A 19,448-nucleotide genomic window follows, 5' to 3' on the forward strand; every position below is an offset into this window, starting at 1 on the left:
TACTTATATCTGAAAACAAACATCAGCGTTTAGTGTGTCCTTTTGCTCATATATCTTTCTATGCGCCGATCAGGCTGGAGGCCTTCTTCGTGGATAATACGGAAGTGATATCAATCATTGTTCGACGAAAGATAACCGTACAATAATGGTCGATTCGCTTCACGTGGACTCTTGTATTAGCAGCTAATTTATCTTTTCTTTGAAACTTGCTGATAACGCAGGAGCTCTTTCAGTAGAACCTTAAAAGACAGCAGTTTAAGAACCCCCTTTAGAAAGAACAGTTTAAAGCAAATGCATGTTGAATGTACGGGTCAAAGGCAATAATTCCAGAAAATGTAATTTTCCCACCAGTCTATTTTACTTAAAATACTGTCTATTCTACTTAATAAACTGTTAGCTTCAAAACGGTTATTTTAAGGAACAATGATGGTATCGTGAATAATGGGATCAGTTTTTTCTTCTCACCGCCAAGGATATCTGGGAATAAGCCCGTGCCAAGCCTAATCGGCACCACCGTGGAAAAGCCTAACGAACGCCTTATGCGGTGATGATATTAAGGGGAATTGCTTATGGTTAACACTTAAAGTGAAGTATTATTAACATAACAGAAATAAAAAAAATTACATTTTCTCTTTTAATTTTTCTAAATGGGCAAACGTTTTATGCTTTCTTAAAACCCACACTCAAACATATTTATTGAAGAATTATATAAATATTTATATTATAAAAAAAATAACATTGCAAGCGAAGTGAAATAATGTACTAAACGCACTGGATAACAAATATACTGCTTACCACTCTTTATTTTCTTAAAATAAAAAAATAATAATAATAATTTGCATGTCTAATAAGTTTGCAAATTAATTGTTGTTCGCAGCGTCGTTTACGACAAGGTTCGAACAGTAATTACAACAGGGCACAAAAAATGCTTTAGGGTTGATGTCCAAAATTCTTTTCTGCCCACTTTTTTGTTGTTGACAACGATATAGTTTCAACCGGCGAATGCTACATATTTTCCAAAAGTTTTCAAAAACTACAGTTCATGCCCAAGATCTATACTATTTATATCGTTTTCATTTTTATTAGTTAATGCTTTTTGCTGTTTTTGACATGAGTTAATCTTGTACTATATATAGGAGAAAATACGTGATGCCGATGCGTATGTAAGGGTAGACGCGTTCGACAAATTGATTAATCCTTATTTTGTGTTTACTGTTGCAATCGTAGTAATTTATGTAACAATTACCGTTTTGGTGATTTTTTTTTTTTTTTGGTGATTGCTTACTGTTATTATACATAAAAAAAGTTAAGTGTAGTTACTTATTATGTTAAACTTAGGTTAGCGTTTTAATTCAGGAAAGCGACAATTTGAGCAAAATTTTTCGAAAAACGTTTTACATGAACCATTTGTTTATTAAATGTAAAATTATTAGCTATCGCGAAAAAAGATTGACATATTACAGAATAACATTGAATTTATATAGTATACCTATTTGAGATTTGAAGTGAAGTAAAAATATACAAGGTGCTTTGATATTATAAATTGACCATTTTCTCATTTTTAGCAGTACGGAAAACTGAAGAAAACTTATTCGTTTTCATTACGTCTTAAATACAAACTTTAAATTTGATTTATTTATTTTAATAAACAAAAAAGTACCACTACTTCCTTGAATTATTTGATATTGATCTAATAGTTCATATTTTTTCCCAGCAATAATTTAAGATATACTCAGTTTTTTAGAAGGAAGGTAAAATACTTCAAACAGTGACTTTCTGAGTATTTTTAACAAGAAGTGTTTCTCGCAGGGGTTCTTATAATAGTTATTTTCTACTTTGATTTTACAGGTACAGGAGACGTGAAAATAGTTCAATACCCTCGGACGTGAAAATAGTGCAATACCTTCCGATTGTTAGCCGACTGTGGTTTTTAGTTACATCACGGTATCATTTGGTAAAGGGAGTAAAACCATACATTTTCTATGCTTTTCGGCTATGGTTTATGTTAATTCTAAGATTGCACAAGTACACTAAATTCCTTGTTATCCGTTTTGTAGAATACCATACTTGATTCTCCCAAAATGTTGTATTGCTGAAGCTTGAAGGAGAAAATTCATTATCTATGACTCTTTCGAAGGAATTCAGAAGGATTTAGGGAGTCAGACTGCTAACACTTTAAACGAGTTAAAAATACTAAAATAATAATTCAAACATTCATGCTCGGAAAAACTAATTCTTGATATCATAAGAAAGGAAATTCTCGGACCTCGTTGAAATGATTTCCAATGTTCAAAGTTTTGAAAATAAAGAAAAAAGTCAAGGGTGTGTGTATAGTGAAGATGAATTCTATGGAATTTTATTAGAAAATATAAGCTGTTAAATGTTTTTTTCAAATACGAGCAATCTGTAATTGCCTAATAAAATGGCAGGTTTAAAATCAATAACCACATTTAATAATTTTAATCTTAATTTTATTTTTAATAATCAATCTAGTTATATAATTATAATAAAATACATTCAATACCATAACTTCTAAAGATAATTTTTGTGAATATTAGCAGTGTTATTGTAATTAATAAATGTTATTCTTCAAAGTCAAGTATCTGACACAAAAACTATTATTATTATTATTATAACATAAAATCGCACAAAAAATCGGAATATTAAAGAGATTTATAACTTTTTGTTCTAAAAAGGGGGAGAAAATAAGAGGCAGTACATCAAACGCGTAAAGTAAATAATAACTGATGGCAATTTATTACGTTTCATATCAAATTACAAATCCGGCAGTTATGCGTGTTAAAATGTATGAGCTCTATTATTCCTTGCTTTTTATTATTAAAATTTTCCAAGTCTTTCAGTGTTATCTATGACGGAAGCCATCTTATCACAATTTCCATCAATGAAACGAATAGAACTTTTACAGACACTGAATATTATAATCCAGTTTTACAATCGATGACAAATTTTTTACTTTCTTCCACAAAATAAAGGAAATATTCTAATTTAAAAAAAATTTCCATTATCAGAAATAAACATTTTTGCCGGTTTAACTGCTTTTTACATGTTGTCTGTACTTACGGACAAAATATAGGACTCTTTATTCCAAAATGGATTGTAAAATAAGTTAAAAATGGAATTTTTGTGACGTCTGAACGTATATACGTGTGTTATCTCGTGTCACTCAAAAGCGATTAGCCGCAGAACGTTGAAATTTTATGTATGGGACTGCATCTAGTTGTGCATTTTCTTTTTTATTGAAATCAGCAGTACCAAAAGTATATATATATGAATTTCTTCCTCTATATTGGAATTTTTTACATTTATTGCTTTTAATTTTATTCCCCTTTTGCTTGTAAATCCTACGATACTGAAAATATAGCAAAGAGTTTTTCTATATTTTATATTAATATTTAAAATATAATGTCGCTCAGGAGGTATAGTGGTTAGGGAAGCCTACTACTGTACCTAAGTGCCCGGGTTCGAATCGCGGAGAAGACATGGATGTTTGTAAATGTACAGTCTCGGTGCTGGATGGTGGCACTCTTAATATGCGGCGAACCGAAAGATCTCTCGTGTGGATTGGAGTAAGGGTAGACCCCCGGACATTATCGGTCAGTTTTATCCATTTACCATTTGCTTGCAACTAAAGGTTTAAAATTCTACATTAAATTAATAGTCTGAGGGGAATTCAGGGACATTTAAATTAATTAGATACAAGTAATTAAAATTTTTCTCAAAGTATCTAAATAATTAAAGAATTTCCTTAATCATCTGAATAAGGAGCCAATTAATTAATTTTTCATACCTAACAGGAGAAATTTGATAATGTTCCTATATTCCTTCATCCACTGAGCTATTTCTTTATCTAAAGTTCGGCTGTGACGATAACTAGGGTCTGGAGGTCTACAGCAGGACATCATCTTTCAGATACAGATTTTCTCTATAACAGCAACTGTAAAGAGAAAAATAAAACCAAATAGATTTATTGAAAGATATGCTAAGCATTTAATCAAATTTGACGCACATTATTAAATATAATTTAAAAACATTTTTGTATATTTAATTTTCGACGAATTGTCCTATTAAAGATAAGATTTTATTGGGTGTGTATTATTTAATTACAAAACCTTGGTCTAAGGAGAGGAATTTTTTCATGAGAGATTTGTCAAAGGAAACTGACCCCTTGTTTACGTTACGCACAAGGAAAATCACTAAAACGCTATGTAGACAGCCCAGTCAACCACTGGAAACAAAACCGAGGGTTAGCTATATTCTTTTGCGTTATAAGCCACTCTCGGTTCTCTTAGATTTATTCCAATCACTTTATTCTTAGCTAAATTTAGAAATCTGAAGAATTTATATGCTTAACTAAAAGATACATATTCTGAAGTATGCTCACGATGATGCTAAAATACTCATGTCTTCAGTTGTGCAGAGGTAATGACACCCTGAAGATTAACTTCATTTTGTAAATTCCAATTATTTTGCTATCCAGTTTTGATCTGAAATTTAATTTTTCCTAGGTTTTCCAATTTGTACACGCTATGTTCAAGAGGATATAGGTGAAATGAATTTATAAGATAAATACGCTTCTAAGAATGTCATGTCTTTGTAATTAATTTGGACGATAGGTATCTGCTGCCACTTTAGTCTGTTACTTTAAAATAACAACTTCAAAACTATTTTCCAACACCGGATTTGGCTTGTAAACATGGGAACAAAAGACGGAGGGGGAATGGCGAGTCGCTTAAATTTTTCCCCATCTTCAGTTCCGCTTCATGAAAACAACACAAATGAAGGCTGAGTTGAACTACAACCTCAAATGACTCTAAGAAAATATATGCGCTGGGTGAGGATATAAGTTACGTAAATGGGGAAAGAGCTGGCAAAACCTTGGAATACTTATTTCAAAGTAACACACTAAAGTCAAAGTAATCTTCTAGTATAACAGTAAGAGCTGTATTATTTGCAATGGTTTGAATGCACTCGCTGCTAAACTTAACTCGATGTAAAGAAGAAAAAAAAAAAAAAAAAAAGCTCATAAGTTTCTGTTTTTGAATTTATTAATTTATTACTAGCAAAGAAGAGGTGATTTAGATTATGATAGCAAAGCTTTTGTAATTTAAATAGTTAGAGGAATATTGGAGTGCAACTTAAATGCGTGAAAGATAGTTCAAAGCAAAAAGTGTGCGTCATAAATGAAATAACTTATTTTCTGAATATAAATTTTTATCAAAATCATTTAATTTCCTGATTTCCTGTCAACAGAACTTACAAGCACGTGATTTTGTCAATTAGTTTTGCAGCTATAATCCTCTCGAAAGCTTGTTGTCAGGAAAGGAGATGTAAGAGATACTCTGATGATTTCTCTGTCTCTAGATTGTTCTCATCAAAACTTAGATCACAGCTAATCAGCTAATCAGATCAGGGCTTAAACTGCGCCGGAACCCACCGGGGCCTGGCTCCGGTACTTCTAATTTTTGAAATTAAACCCTGAGACAAATTTCATAGAAAATCCTCTATGAATCTTCTTTTTAGGCAGAAGGCTCTCACATAATTTGCCCTAATCAAGTGGTAATAAGTAAATAAACAACGAATACATCAATAAACAGATTGTGTAAGTTTTGAGGAAGAAGAATAGACTTAGTCTTTAAGTTGTATTGCAATGATTCTTCTTCTGTGCGCGTTAAATCTTTCTAGAACTTCAGGGGCGTAGCTAGAGTTTCCAGCGCCCGGGGTCAACTGAAATATTTGCGCCCCTTTCTGTGTGCCAAGAATGGAAAACATTTCCTTAAAAGATTTCGTAGCATTAATTTGGCGCCCCCTGGATGCTGCGCCCGGGGACAAATGTCCCCCCTTGCCCCACCCTAGCTACGCCACTGTAGAACTTCGTTGGTATTTCGTTTCTTCTTCCCTAAACTAGCTTTCGATTCGCATTCAAGATACATAGTCTATTCAAGCCATCCTTTGTTATTCTTGAGAACAACCGAATTTTTGGTCTGCACAAGCTCTGAATGAGGGCTCAGTAGTATTCGTAGTTAATGGTTAAGAGAAAAAAGTAAGAACAACATTTTCTGCTTCTGCAGCTGAAGAAGAATGTTCTGTATTTAAACCTTCGAAACTAATCCTGGAAATTTACGACGCTCATTCTTGTTGCCTTAACACTTCTAATAATCGTTATTTGAAGCGTTATTTTAATTCAGATAACCTATTTTGTTCATGGGAAGGGAAAGAACGTTCTTTCACCAAATATTCCGATGTTAGCTCCTTCTTTTCGTCGATTTTAAGTCCCTTCTCACTTAAAAAATTCTGTCAAAGTTCTACCTCAGAAAATTTTCCAAATCATTAAAATCACAAAATACCTAGCATTTCATCTGAATTCTTCGTCTGTCGTCCTTAATGTAACACAGAGAGCAATAACAATAAAGAAAGTGCTGATAAATTTTCTTTCGAAAATCTTTATTTCCACTGATGATATTTAGAATCCAAATAAAAATTTAAATATCTTTTCAAAATTTTGCTAGTTGCAAATATTGAGGAACTGAACTTCAATGATGTTATAGTCAGGACCAGTTTAAGGATTCCGCAACACAAGCAGTTGTGAAGATCCCAGACTAGAGAAGGGCCTCGCAAAGTGTTTTCACATTAAATAACCTTTCGTATGTTTACTGCCCATCTACCCAACACCTTTCACAAATTGCTTTGCGGCTTTGGGGAGAAAAAAAACTTGAATGGCAATGGACTAGAACCACTGTATAACAAGCTTAAGTAGAAATTAAGCAAGTAAAATTTCTCACTGAAATAGTACTTTAAATTCTCAAAATCAAAACTATTAATCACAAAGACCATGACAAATTGGGTCTAGGCAATTCCCTGTAAATTATACTGCATCCAGCAAGCTGTCCTTTTTGTTTGTTTGCAATACGTTAATACTTAATTGTCTTTGTGAATGGAAAAAGTTTGGGGTTACTGCCATTGGCGTAAATATTAGTGTGAAAAATATGCCGATGGCATGGGGGCGCAAAACTTTAGACAGTACTTAACGTGTTTTATGTCATTTCTGATGAAGACCCAATATGAAAGCGGGGGAACATTTCCACTGTTCTGAGAAAAGTCTGTAAGCCAGCCAGACTAATGTTTCATTGTTGGGATATAACAGGTTTCGCATGTATGTTTTATTTTTTCAGAAGCGGTTAAAAAGTGAAGATGTGCTTTCAAAACTAAGGAATTCTGTATTTTAAGCCAGGAGCCTGGTCGACTAAGTAAGTAAATTGCAATATTATAACTTCGCGAATTTTGCTCTGAATTGGTTGGTTTAGTTTACTTGATTATGGGAGACAGATGAAGGCCTAAGGAAAGAGATGCCCTCGTAGAAGACTTTCTACGGGAACCTGGATCCTATCTTGGTTACGTTCGGGAAAACCACCTACACGCCCATGAAGACAGCACATTCGACTCGAATCGATCCAGGTCAACTACAGGTGTTTAGTAACTTTACCATTCGGTCACTGATGGGCCACTTTGCATTTTAAGGTAAGAAATTTTACATTTAACTAATTAAACTAATTAATTAATTAACTATCATTTAACTAATTTAACTAAACATTTAACTAATTAAAGTATAATAAATATTTCATTAGCTGAAAAGTGTTTAATGAGGGGGCTGTATGAAAAGTTATATTTTATTACTTATACAGTCCATCCAACTCACTATGCAAAAGTTGTTTTCATAAAATTATATACTTTGTTCCTGAAAAAGTTTTTAATTGGATGCATTTTGTGTCTAGAGCAAGGGTTCTCAACCGGTGGCACGAGTACAACTGGTGATACGCAAGAGAAAAATTGGTGATACGCAAAGAGGCAAAGTATTTTTAACTATTAAATTTAAAAATTAAAATACCAATATACTGATTGAGTTTTTTCTCTAACACTCGTAAATTTATGCGATCTGAGCTTTCTTCAAGAGGGGTGGTGGCAGTAGTACTTTGTAGTGGTGGTACTAAAGGTTTTCAATTTTTGTTTAGATGGTACGCGTTAGTCCAAAGATTGAGAACCGCTGGTCTAGAGTCAATATTTAAGGAAATAAGCTAGTAGAGTTCTTTTTCGAGGACATTTCTTTGCAAGTAAAAATAAATAAATAAATTGCTTTTCTTTTCAAATCTTGTGGCGAAACTCTCCAGCGAATTGAAAATTGATACTCAGTCTCCTTTCAAGAGTATTAGTTTTCAAAAGAGAAATCCACAGAAAACATTTTTTTATAAAAGCTGGCTACATGTGTAGAGAATAACCATCCATATATTCAGATATTATTTTTCCTCTGAAATCGAACTCAGCATGTAACTAGATTTTTCAGAAAAGTTGATTAACTGCTCAACCTTCAGATGTAATGTAGTACTGTCTATAAATTTAATGAATTGAATAAAAAATCCGCCTTAATTTCAATATTAATTTCTTTCAGTCTTGAAACTGGATAATGTTCAATGAATGAATGAAGGCAGGGAAGTTCAGACAGCTGAAAGAATGGATGTCCAGGAATAATAATAATAATAATAATAAAAAAAATAAAAAAAAAAAAATCTACAAAAATGACAGTAAAAAACGCAACTTTAATAAATAAAGGCATTTTTTTACCGTTAATTTTAACAGTCATATTACTCAGCTATTGTATTATCTTAATTATCAAAAAACCAAAGAATATAGAAAAAAGAAAAGTAGAAACCAACAGAAATTAAAAGGTGAGAGAGAAAACCTTTAGATTACAATAATCCTTTACCAAAAAATTATATACTTAGAGAATTTTGCTTATGAAGTTTTCGATGTATGTTTTTAAGGTTACGATTTAAGGCGTCTATATGAATGCACGTTTTAAAATTATAAATGTTTATTTTAAGAAATTCGTAACATTTTTTGCACAGTTTTGAATAATTCATTTTTCTTCAGTAACTCACGGTATCAGGAGGAATTCTCAAGTTAGATTTGTAGAGTCATAAGTTTATTTTTAGCCCAAAGGACGTTAGACCAGAAGGGCTATTAATTTCGTTTTGGCATTTTGTGTTGGTTCATTATAAACGGGGTTTCACTTTTTAAATTGCAGTCACCAAACATTAGAGCCCTGCATTGTATTTACAGAAATTAAATAATGAAGAATCTGCGTAAACGTATGTATGTTTCTCGCATTGTGATAAAACAACGGTACCAAGAACCATTAAATTTTGAATAACGTAATCTTCAACCGAATATGGGCATCTGGAAGCCCTACTTTGGAATTTGAAATTTGTTTTATTATCGATTTCGTATTTTGTAATACTTTAGCGAATTTTTGATTAACAAACTCAGCGGCTTCACAGTGAGCAATGGCAACACTGTGAAGGCAAAAAAACATTATCTCCAGCGCGCAAGATATTGTATCGAAAATTCTAAAGATATGCTCTTTTAAAATTATTTTGTGATATTGCTGTTGAATTGAATTTTATGGTTTAAGTGCGAAGAACATGATGTTTAATAAATAAAGGCAACACACAAAACGTTTAAAAAAAAGCCTCTTTGAGCGTAATATAAAATCTGAAAATTTTCAGTTTTTTTTTTTTTTTTGTTTTTTTTTTTTGTTAAAAGCAGGAGACGAGAAAAATGTGCACTGCTCTCACCAGGACTCGAACCCTGGACTTCACGAATACACGTCAAGTGTGATTCCAATTACACTGCGAATTCATGCAGAACAGAGGAAAAAATTACCTTATAAATTGCCCGCAAATATATAATTTAGAGGACTTTTCCATAAACAGATTTTACAAGCAAATTATTGTGTATGCTGTATCTAGAAACACGTGTTTTTTTAAGTAAATTATTTTTGCAATATATAAACTGAATTTCGAACAGGAATAACCGTTTATCATTATTTATGTGACCATATAAATATATTTATAAATTGCAAATTTCCATTCGGCGTAATGCCTTTTATTCAATGTAGATCGTGCCCGTGTTATCAGTCAAAGCGTAAAGAAAAACATAAGATAGATTTGTTGAAGAGAACATCATGATTGGAAAGCAAATTAAATAAATGTTAAAAGAAAACGAAAGATGTGCATGATTGTAAGTAAACAATGTAAAAAAAAGGGGGGGAACTAAAGCAAATAAAAATCCGGAACCTAGCAAAAAAGTCTTCAATGTGAATGAACAAACAGAGATTAGAAGATAGAGCAAAAGAATTTGTAAATACAACGTAAAGTTATTGAGGGAAAACACTCATTAAATGAAAAATCGAATATGGAGAACACAGATGAATAAGGAAAAGCAATTTTACACTTATCGCATATAATATACCAGATATAAGTGCTTACAAATTTTGTTTTTAGAAATAAGGTTATGTTGTTGTTGCTACTTTTACTCACTTGTCTGACAAAGTCAGCACAAGCCCACGAAATTGGTCGTGGCAAGGAGCGCTAGAATGAGCCTACCGTTAGCAACAGCCTTGAGCACCATTCAGGTGACAGTGCAATTTAGCTCAGTTCCTCCTTCAGTTTTGATGGAGAGCACCCCGGTGGGATGTGTCCCAGGATCAACCACCTCTCTCCCCTTCCACCAAATCACACGAGAGGACTTTCGGCTCGCCGCATATTTAGAGTGCCGCCATGCTGCACCGACACTATACATTTACAAACATCTATGATCTTCTCCAGGATTCGAATCTAGGCCCTTCGAAACGGCAGTCAGCGACGCTAACCACTATACCCGTTGGGCGGCAAATATAAGGTTACTAATGCCATAAAATTATATATAGTCTAAAACAGTGGTTTTTAAACTTAGTTGACTTACGAATCCCTTAGAACTATAAGGTAATTTGTCGGGGAGCCACATCCCATCTTTAGAAAAATATATTTCAAAATAATACTTAAAATAGATCAATATGTTACAGATACTTTATGCAAAAGTAATTAAATAAAATTAATAAAATACAGAAAAAATGATGGTCTCCCTCTGTGTATAATTTGCGGCTATGTGCTGACCAGTAGTTGCGTGTTTCCTGCTAAAGTACGACATAATTTCGTAGAAAACAATACCGAATTGAGAAATAAACTGTCAGATTTTTTAAAGAGGAAGTGCAACAACATTTTTGCTTTCCTAGAAAATCATGACAATATTTGCTAAAAACATTAATTAAAAGTAAAGAAGATTCCTACCTAATTAGTTAAGGTGTAACTCAAGTAGCCGAAGTTTATTTCAGAGGATATGATCGAGCCTTGTATAATCGATAGTGTCAATTGTTTGCTTCATGACACTATAAAATATTTCTCCCGTATTCTTAGCATGCCTTCGTGGTGTAATTAGAAGCATGCTCGACGCGTATTCGAGAGGTCCGAGGTTCGAGTCCTGGCGAGGGCATTGTTCATTGTTTATGTCTCCTGCTTCGGAATAACCTAATGTATCTGCAACACCTCTAGGTTAGCCTCTAATGCCCAGTGTCAAATTCCACTCTTTATAGATGAATGAGAGATATAGCTAACTACGTACAAGAGACACTTATCAGCCTCATCAAGTACACCAAATTTAGGGTATAAATGAATGGATAGACTGACGTCACCAAGTTGCCGGTTTTAGTGGTATTTGTTCGTCACACATACTTAGAAAACTACCAAGACTTTTTTTTTTTTTTTTTTTTTTTTTTTTTTTTTTTTTTTAGTCACTACCAACCAACATATCTGGAGATGAAACCTTTCGGACGAATTCCTCTGGTCAAACTGAAAATTGTTCGAAAATTTTGTAAATATATGTAATGCTTTAGACATACGTATGAGATATTTCCAAAATTAAATATGAGATAAAGAAATATAGCATCAGTCATTGTGTTCTCCATAGACACACACTAACCTTAAGATTAGTTTCTGACCTTATATGTGTTGAACGATGCCATTAAAAATTTTATAAAGTTATGATCTCTGAAAAGAAGATTTCTTAAACTAATGTGTGAAGATATCCAAATCCATTATCAGACCCTTCTGCTTCCCAGTGAAGTAAGGTGGTTATCGTCAGAAAAAGCACTGAAACGTTGATAGAGTTGCATGTAGAGGTAGCAGCATTTTTTGGTGGACTATTAACCTTTACTGGCGATGATTTTTAACGATTAAGACTGGTTGTGTAAACTGATTTATTTGGCCAATACATTAAGCAAAATAAACATAATGAATCTACCTTTGCAATGAAGAAAGAGCGACAAATTATGGTACAAAATCCAAAAGGCTTTCTCCTAAAAGAAAGTAAACAGTGGAAAGAAATAGTATCTGAATAGCACCAGCTCAAACAAGTTCTATTAATGGCAAGTTAAAACTAAAATAAATGATGCTGGGGAAGAACGCAGCGCTTCAGTTAACATAAGAAATAGGAAAAATATCCACCTAGATATTTGTTAATATAAATCACTGGGAGCAGAGATTTGCAAATTTTGATTAGGAAAATGTAAGAACAGCCAATGATAAATACGTGATAAACTTTGATTGGCTTAAAGAAATTATTGAAGCATGCAAGAAAAGGTACTTTTACATTTATTTTAAGAAAATTTTATCAGTTGAAAATGTGAAAGATTTGTCTGAAAGGAAATTAGAATTGTCTTTACAGAATCGTGGCAAAATAGTCAATTTAGAAAGAAAGTGTTTAACCTACAGCAAATATCTAAAAATTTAAATTCAAACGTATCAGCTGCGTTCTGCATAATAAAAAAGCGCGAATCAAGTGAAAAAATGCAAACTATCTGGTCTTCCAAAAATCCCTTTCATTCAGCAGGAGATTGTAGACTGATTTAAAGGTCTTGTGATACCACGTACTGTAAGAAATTATACAGATAGACTTGATTATATAAAGGCAGAAAGGCAATGAAAAAGCCTTATATTAGTGACTCAATTAGGAATAAAAGGCTGCAGTTTGCAAAATAGCATGTTAAAAAAATCTTTAGAATTATGAAAAGCTATAATATTCAATGACGGAAGGAAGTTTGATTTGGAGGAAACGTAGAAAAGTTATTATTACTCAAAATATGGTTTCTACAATAAAATGCGGAGGAGCGGAGAAGGAAGTATCATAGTTGGATGATGTATGTCCTGGAATGGACGTAGTAAACTAGCTTTCTTTGATGGCATTCTGAATATGTGGACATTTTTGTGAGATAACTTATTAGATAGTGCGTCAAAATTAGGTATACAAAATAGTTACCAGTTCCAGCAAGGCAACGAACCCAAGCACACGGCGAGGGTGACTAGAGAATGATTATTATACAAAGCTCCTCCATAGATTAAAAACACCTACCCAGCCTTCTAATCTGTACGCGGTTTCGAATTTGCGGCATTCGTTAGATTAAAATTGAGACAATATACGTTTTTAGGTAAAAATGAATTTCATAAAAAGAATGTGAAACGCTGAATAGATATTCTATCATAAACGCTGAATTTTCTATTCTAACTATTTATGAAAAATCACGTTTTATGAAAAATCCAGTTAATCCGTTCTGCACCCCCAAAAATATCAACATAAAAATCAATTTTTCTAATAAATAATACTGATAAATAATATAACCGTAGTTTACCTTTACGATAGCTTCCGACAGCGACCTTAACAGCTTCTCGTTAATCCACACCAACAACAGCTTGTAGGAGTTTTGAACGGTGCTTGGAAGTAACGGTAACTCCTTTGTTTACATCAAGTTTGTTCACTTCTTCCCTTTTCTTCAGAATAGAGCAGATTGTCGATGTCGAAAGTCTTCGCCAATTCCGCCACTCTTACACCACGCTTATGTTTATCTATGATTTTCTTAATTTCAACGGCCATGGCTTCCTTATTTATCTTTGCAGCACTATCTGAGGCAACAATTTTCTTGGGAGGCATCGTAAAATAATTATTTTCACGTTAAATGTAATAAACAATTAACTCACAAGAACACAAATACGTAGATCAAAGCACACTGAGCCATCTGACGAGAGGATTTCCCGAATCGAGGCGGATCGGAAAAGGGCGCCACGCATACCAACAGCCTGTCTCATTGCTCGTTACTTGAGTCAGTGCTCATATTTAGGAACAACTGTTTCGCTCATACTTTCCTCGTATCTCGAATTTCTCGTATATAGAGGTGGTTGTATCTTGAGGTTCTACTGTATTATTTTGTAGTGACAATTTTGTGCTGTGACATCGAAAGTGGTCAAGAAATAGTTATGGTCGTGACCAGCTGAACACTTCTATATTCTTGATAAAAGATTTCTGAAGTAAACATACGCAGCTAAGTTCGAACAAGCGGCAGCCTAAATGTTAATAAGACAGAAAAGCTGAGAAGAATGCGTTTTTCAGATAAATGCTAGATTTAGAATAATGAAGTTATTGTTGCACTGGTTAGTTAAGGTTTTCAAAAATTTAACAATATTATCAATTAAAAGACTTTAGTATGAATGTTATGGTCATGTAAGTCTATGTGTCATACGATATGAGAGTTAAATAACGTTCATGCATGAGCTTTACATAAGACTCGTATATAACAGGCATTAATTTTTAAGTGATGCAATTCAAACAGTTTTATTATAACTACTTTGTCACTTTCAGGATAAAAATGAGAAATAACCAAATTAAACAGACCTTGAGATCTATTGAAGATCATTACAGTAGCTCCCATTTGTTTCCGGACACTTTTAGTTTTTTTTTTTTTTTTTTTTCCCCAGTTTTAAATGAAAATAACAGTTACTGAATATTAGTGAAATGACATTATTTTTTTTCCACATATACTCTTGACCACCTTATTTAAAAGCTCTGTGTTTTGAAAAACGTTATTTAAAACGTTTTTGATAAAAGAATTTATTCCAAAAGTTCTGGAAATTGAATCATCTAAATATCTGGACACTTTAAAAAAACATTCAAGAAAATAGTGGAACATTCAATATTTCTTTGGCTAAACTTCAGCTAAATTGACTGTTTTCATGGACTTTGGCATGGATATAACCATTTTTTTTTTCCTATAAAAATGTTCCATTTGTTCCATCTCTTCATAAGAATTGCTTTAAATAGAGCTTTCGAAGAAATATCATGTTTCCTTATTCTTTTCTTTAATTCATTCCATACACAGAGGCCGAATAAGACCGATAACAAACTACCAAACTGTTTATTACTATATTAAATTTATTATTTTATTGCGTTATTTACAATTAACGCAATAAAATAATATATTTCTGAATCCATTTTATTTAGTAACAAATCGGAAAAGCTAGTGATATGTTAAATTTTGTCACATACTCCTATCTATTTATCTTTTTCTGCTGTTAGTAAATATGCCCTGAAGAAAACGACCACTAAGGAATTTTTGCGCTCCCATACAGGTAATCGGCTAGCAAAAAATGGCTACCACTGATGCGCTCGATTTATTCGTTTTCCAAGAAATGTTGGTTAGTTTCAGCTGCCGCGAAAAACATCGAAACTTCCTGTTCTGACAGCTTCACCGAAGATATCTTATTGAACACTGTCAACAAACCATTAAGCCGTAAACTTTCATCTTCAAAGTTTGAAGGCACTTTGCACAAAAGTCGTCAATGACTGTTATAAATCATGCTGCTTCCGTGTGCTGTAGCATTCTACTTGCTGCTTTCATAATTCAGATCCAGTGCTTTTATTTAGGTTGACGGTACATCGTATGTGGCTTTGTTAATGTTTATTTTGGATAAATACTTTATTGCTATTCCTTCTTCGTAAACTGGTTAAGTATAACCATTTATTATAATGTACGAATATCTCACGAATGAGGTAGAATTTCAGTTCTTTTGTAATTTAAAGTCATCAGTTTGGGGACATTAATTACAATTTGACAATTACCGTACTTTTCAAGATAACAAACATTTCCCAGTTCTCGAATTTAAACATTCATTCAATGTAACTTTATTAATAATTAATAAGAGCTTAATTAATTAATAATGCTTGGAAATTTTTTCTGATGCTAATATTTTCATTGTGGGTAAAATCTAACTCACAATAAAAGAAATTTAAACTATTACCTAGTTTATGCTGCATGCAATCCTTTAGTTATTTTTCACTTTCACAACAGCATAATCCTCCGGAAACTGACGCAGATAAATTAATATCTATTTCTTAATAACATTTTTCAACAAATTCGTTAAAGTCCATACTGGTAGTAAAGTTTATAAATGATTTTTCAGAAGAGTTATATTACATATCTTTGCTATAAATTTCTCTTCCGAATGTGAGCTATCAATTGCATCAAAAGTAAAACGCAACGATAACAACCATTGTTGTCTATATCAATGTTTCCCAACTAAATTTATTTACGAATCCTTTATTTTTAGAACAATACGTCGGAACTCCTTAAGTGCATTTAACATAGTTTAAGAGAATATTAAAAATGTAAATTCATTGTAGAAGAGAAAAGTCTTGTGGTTCTGGATCAAAATGCATTTAAGTTTGATGTTTCCAGAGACAATTTAATTATCATTTTATCATTTCTTGCGCCATACATATATATATATACAATCGACTTGTACATGAAATACAGTGACATGATTTTAATATTATTAAATTATAATGATGATATTCAAGGCTTAAACTGCGCAGGAGCCCGGCTTCTCATTTTTTTTTTTTTTTTTTTTTTAGAAGCTGAAGCGAATCGTGATCCTAAGTAAGAGGGCTTTGGTAATATTTTTCCGAAACTGAATCACAATATCAGCAGAATGTACAGTAAACTTATGAGAACTTGTTGGAGAAAGTAATTTTTTGTATCTCAAAAGTACTAGACGTGATCATCCTGCTCTTGCCTTTCCCTGATTCGTTATCAGCGGTTTTAGTTACTTGCGATTTACAATAGATAACAAAAAGGATAACCTTAATCGCAGTCCCGGATCTAGAGCGGGCAAGTCGGAATCTGTGCCCGGGCGGCAACATCTGCGGGCGGCATATTCAAGCGTGGCTCTGGATCGTATTTGGAATTTTGTCTAACTTTGATACAACATTAGTAGACAACATTCCAAAATGTTGTAAAGTGATTGGATTAGATGATAATACTAGAATTTTAGGTAAAATAAAGTACAAAAGAGAACTGGCTATTTATAAACGTTTGATTAGGAAGACCAAGAGAGTATGTAAAGAGAATTATTTTTTAAGAAACGTTGTTTATTACGATGGTTTTTATAAGACAGCAATGGGGGGGGGAAAATATATCTGATGGTATGGGTGATGAGCAAGATATTAATATTGTGTATGTTAAAGAGGTACTTGATTTGGGTGAACCAAAAGATATACATATTTTTGAAGACGGTGTTTTGAAATGTAGTGAAAATGACTCACCATTCACATATGATGAAGTTAAGAGTATTATTGGGTTTGAGGAATATGGCTGCTGCAGGTCCGGATCGCATACATTCTGTTTTGATTAAAAGATTATTCTGCTATTACCTAGATTTTTTTTTTTTTCCTATATAATGCCTGTCTTAAGTTTACTCTTTTCCAGATTGTTGGAAATTTGGTGGAATTATTTTGATCCCTAAAGCAAAGACCCATTACACTTTTGAATATTTTGGGTAAGGTGCTAGACAAATTGGTAACTAATAGAATTTTACACTTTATGGTTAATAAATGCCCACTTAGTGAGTTTCAATATGGATTTACCTTTGGAAGAGGTACGGAGGATGCACGTTACCGGGTTGTTTGGTATGTCAGACGTTTCAAAGGTGAACAGCACGTAGCTTTGATTTCTCTAGATATTTCGGTTGCATTTGACTCTGTTGATTGGTTTTCCTTGTTGCATGGTTTAATTGATTTAAAAATACCTAGAAATTTGTTTTATCTATTTAAAAGTTATTTTAGTAATAGAAAATTTTTTAATTGTTTTAAGGATAAGAGTAAAGACTTAGTAATGAATATTTATAAGGGATGCCCTCAGGGCTCCTGCAGAGCTCCCCTGCTCTGGAACATTATTGTGGATAACTTGCTGAAGCAGAAGTTTTCTCAAAATGTGGAATTAATTTCATATGCTGATGATATTATGATTCTTATAAAACACGATTCCCTTGAAAAAATCGGAAAATTATTTGATGGAACTGCTCTAATACTAAGTAATTGTCAAAACAAAGAAAAATTACAATTTAATATTGAAAAAATATGTTCATTGTTTTTTCCCAGAAGAGATAAAAAGACTAGACCACCAAATTTGAAATATCAAGGCAAAAGAATCAAATTTGTAGATAATATGAAATATCTTGGCGTTATAACTGATAGCAAATTAAATTTTATAGAACATTTTAAGTTCGTACGAAGACGAATTGATCTGATTTTATTAAATTATAGAACTTTTTCAGCTGAGATTTTAGCCTTGAAATCCTCCATTCTGAGGAAGATTTACTTAAATGTAGTGCTTCTAATCATCATGTATGGAACTGGAGCCTGGAGATTCAGGGCAGGGGAATTGGTTAGATTACGGATGAAGTTAGACAGTATTCAGAGAGCTTGGGGTTTAGCTTTAACCCGATGTTTTAGAACGATGCCTACCGAGGCCGTCTTTGTGTTGGCTCGGCTGCCTCCTCTCTCAATTTTATACGAATTTTACTATGAGAAATTTTTATTTAGATCTGAACGAATGGAACTGAAAATGTATGAAGATTATTTAGTTACAAAGAATGTTTTTGAAAAATTTAATATTCATTTAATACATCCTTCCAATAGATTTGGTTTAGTTTTTGATAAAAGTAATCCAACTGTTGATGTATTTGATATTTATACAGATGGTTCTGGGGTCGGAGGAAGCGGAGGGAGCCCTTTTTTTTTTTTTTTTTTTTTTTTTACTATGGAACTAAGTGGATTATAGAATGTTTAAGTCGAACATATATAATTCAGTTTTCCAGGCAGAAAGTGAAGCATTTAAACAAAGCCTTATTATAGATTAAAGAATTAAAGATACCTTGTTTATACCCAGGTCTGTAAATATTTACACTGACTGCCTGTCACTTCTCCATGCGCTCTCCCGCCCAGACAATTTCAATCCATTAGTTGTCAAAATTAAGAGTCTTTAGAAACTTTGAGTTCATATTTAAATATTAAGCTACATTGGGTTTATTTACCAATAAAGCCCATATAGGCTTTATTGGCAATGAGCGAGCCGACAGCCTGGCCAAGCAGGCTGTCTCAAATGTCAGTGCAATGGATATTGAAGTAACAGGTTCGAAGAGAGTTGCTATTCGAAGAATGAAAGAATTTTACGTTAACAAATGGAAAATACAGTGGTTTTCTTTATCTAAAAACAAAAAAATTATGGAACTAATTAAAATCCCGAACAAAATGAAATGTATGAACAATATTGATGTTAATCAGGTTTTAAATGGACATGGTAAGTTTCCGTTCTATTTCAACTGATTTGTAGGAAAATAAACTATGTAACAGTTGTCAGGTTGATGGTGATGCTAGGCATTGTGTGGTTGATTGTA

The 19,448-nt window shown here is 32.8% G+C and overlaps 1 protein-coding gene across 1 annotated transcript in view; it reads right to left on the minus strand.

Annotated features, from left to right (window-relative positions):
* LOC118184836 (guanine nucleotide-binding protein G(s) subunit alpha-like) overlaps window positions 1–19,448 on the minus strand; it is an 85,576-nt gene that overhangs the window by 62,538 nt on the left and 3,590 nt on the right. Inside the window, exon 2 of the mRNA XM_035354567.2 lies at window positions 3,809–3,955. Coding sequence (XP_035210458.1) covers window positions 3,809–3,923 — 115 coding nt within the window. The 5' untranslated portion in view covers window positions 3,924–3,955. The remainder of the gene's footprint in view (window positions 1–3,808; window positions 3,956–19,448) is intronic.

The sequence above is a fragment of the Stegodyphus dumicola genome, chromosome 3 (assembly GCF_044657685.1).
Source record: "Stegodyphus dumicola isolate Sdum_Otavi_A_Nest chromosome 3, ASM4465768v1".
Taxonomy (NCBI): domain Eukaryota; kingdom Metazoa; phylum Arthropoda; class Arachnida; order Araneae; family Eresidae; genus Stegodyphus; species Stegodyphus dumicola.